At 38.6% G+C, this 1,260-nt stretch overlaps 1 protein-coding gene across 1 annotated transcript in view; it reads right to left on the reverse strand.

Annotated features, from left to right (window-relative positions):
• The window catches only part of LOC108905251 (trehalase-like), an 8,897-nt gene continuing 7,637 nt past the window's right edge, over nt 1-1,260 (reverse strand). The window contains exon 2 of the mRNA XM_018708052.1: nt 1-810. Within this exon, the coding sequence (XP_018563568.1) occupies nt 1-810 (810 nt within the window). The remainder of the gene's footprint in view (nt 811-1,260) is intronic.

Here is a 1,260-nt window from a genome sequence, read left to right on the forward strand (position 1 = left end):
TTAAAGATCCAGTTTAACCCCTGTATCCTCTCTTGACAAATTTTTCTTGGTATAATATATATTTATAAGTGACAACGCTATTCCGTTCGACCAACCGTAACCAGTTTGAACAGGATACTCCCCTCCATTTCCGTACTGACCAGGGTTGACAGAATCATACTTCTCGAACATCTTACCGCTTTCCTGGTACCCTTTAATATTGGCCCGTATCCAGCGCATGCCAAAATTTTCTGCAAGTAACCTCGCGTCGCGGTCGTGAGTATTTAGCAAGCCGAGAATCACGATTTCTTGTAGTGGGGGCCAAGCGTTGGGAAAGTCCCATTGCTCTCCAGTTTGCGTAAGGGATGCCGGTATACCTCCTTTATATTCTTTCACGCCTTGATCCTTCAAGTACTTAGCAGCTCGTGACCCGTACTCCTCGCCCCCGTTAATTGTCGGATCATATGACTCTGTCCACAAAGGAGCCAAATTGCTCGGGTAAAATATTTTCCTTGGTCGCGACAGGATGACGTCGTAGTCGTACCAAATCCCATCTTCTGAGTTGTAGAGTACCATCAGGATTGACTTTCTCCACTCTTCAGCTTTCTCCTTCCATTGAATTACTTTGGAAGTGTGGCCGACTTTTAAATAAAATATGGAAAGTTCCTCGAAAGCCTTGCAAAGGAACGCGTTTAGGTCCACAGGAATAACTCTCCTTGTTTGGGTGTCACTGAGGTTGCCATTAGCGTCTCCCTTGGAGTCGAACATCCAGCGGGACGAGAAGTCCCAGCCGCTTTCGGCGGCGCTTTTTATATCTTTGTAGCACTCCTCCTGAAATCAAAGTCGAAAATTAACAAGACTATTACTCTGAGCTTTAATTGGCGGTTCTCATATTCAGTTTTAGAAATACTGGAAAATTTATTTAAATTTATTTAACTAAATGTCCCATTTTCAAGAATATTTTTCTAATTATTATTTTAATGATCAAGGCAGAATATATAAGAATATTCAAGTAACTATAACGGTTGATATGGAAGATTAGATAAATACTGGATAGGGAAAATAATATATTTAATTTTAATCATTATTAATTGTATGTACAATTTAATAGTTAAATAAAAGATGTTGCGTTGTCTTCGTTTTAGTTATTGCTGTAGTTTGTACAGTGAACCCATCGACCTAGTGAAATATTGGAAAATAATACAAATAGAAGCAGAGTAATATAATAATCTGGAGTTTTGTAAACTATAAATTAAAATATATATATATCCCCATTTAAGC

This window comes from Anoplophora glabripennis, unplaced genomic scaffold (assembly GCF_000390285.2).
Source record: "Anoplophora glabripennis isolate ALB-LARVAE unplaced genomic scaffold, Agla_2.0 scaffold172, whole genome shotgun sequence".
NCBI classification, from domain to species: Eukaryota; Metazoa; Arthropoda; class Insecta; order Coleoptera; family Cerambycidae; genus Anoplophora; species Anoplophora glabripennis.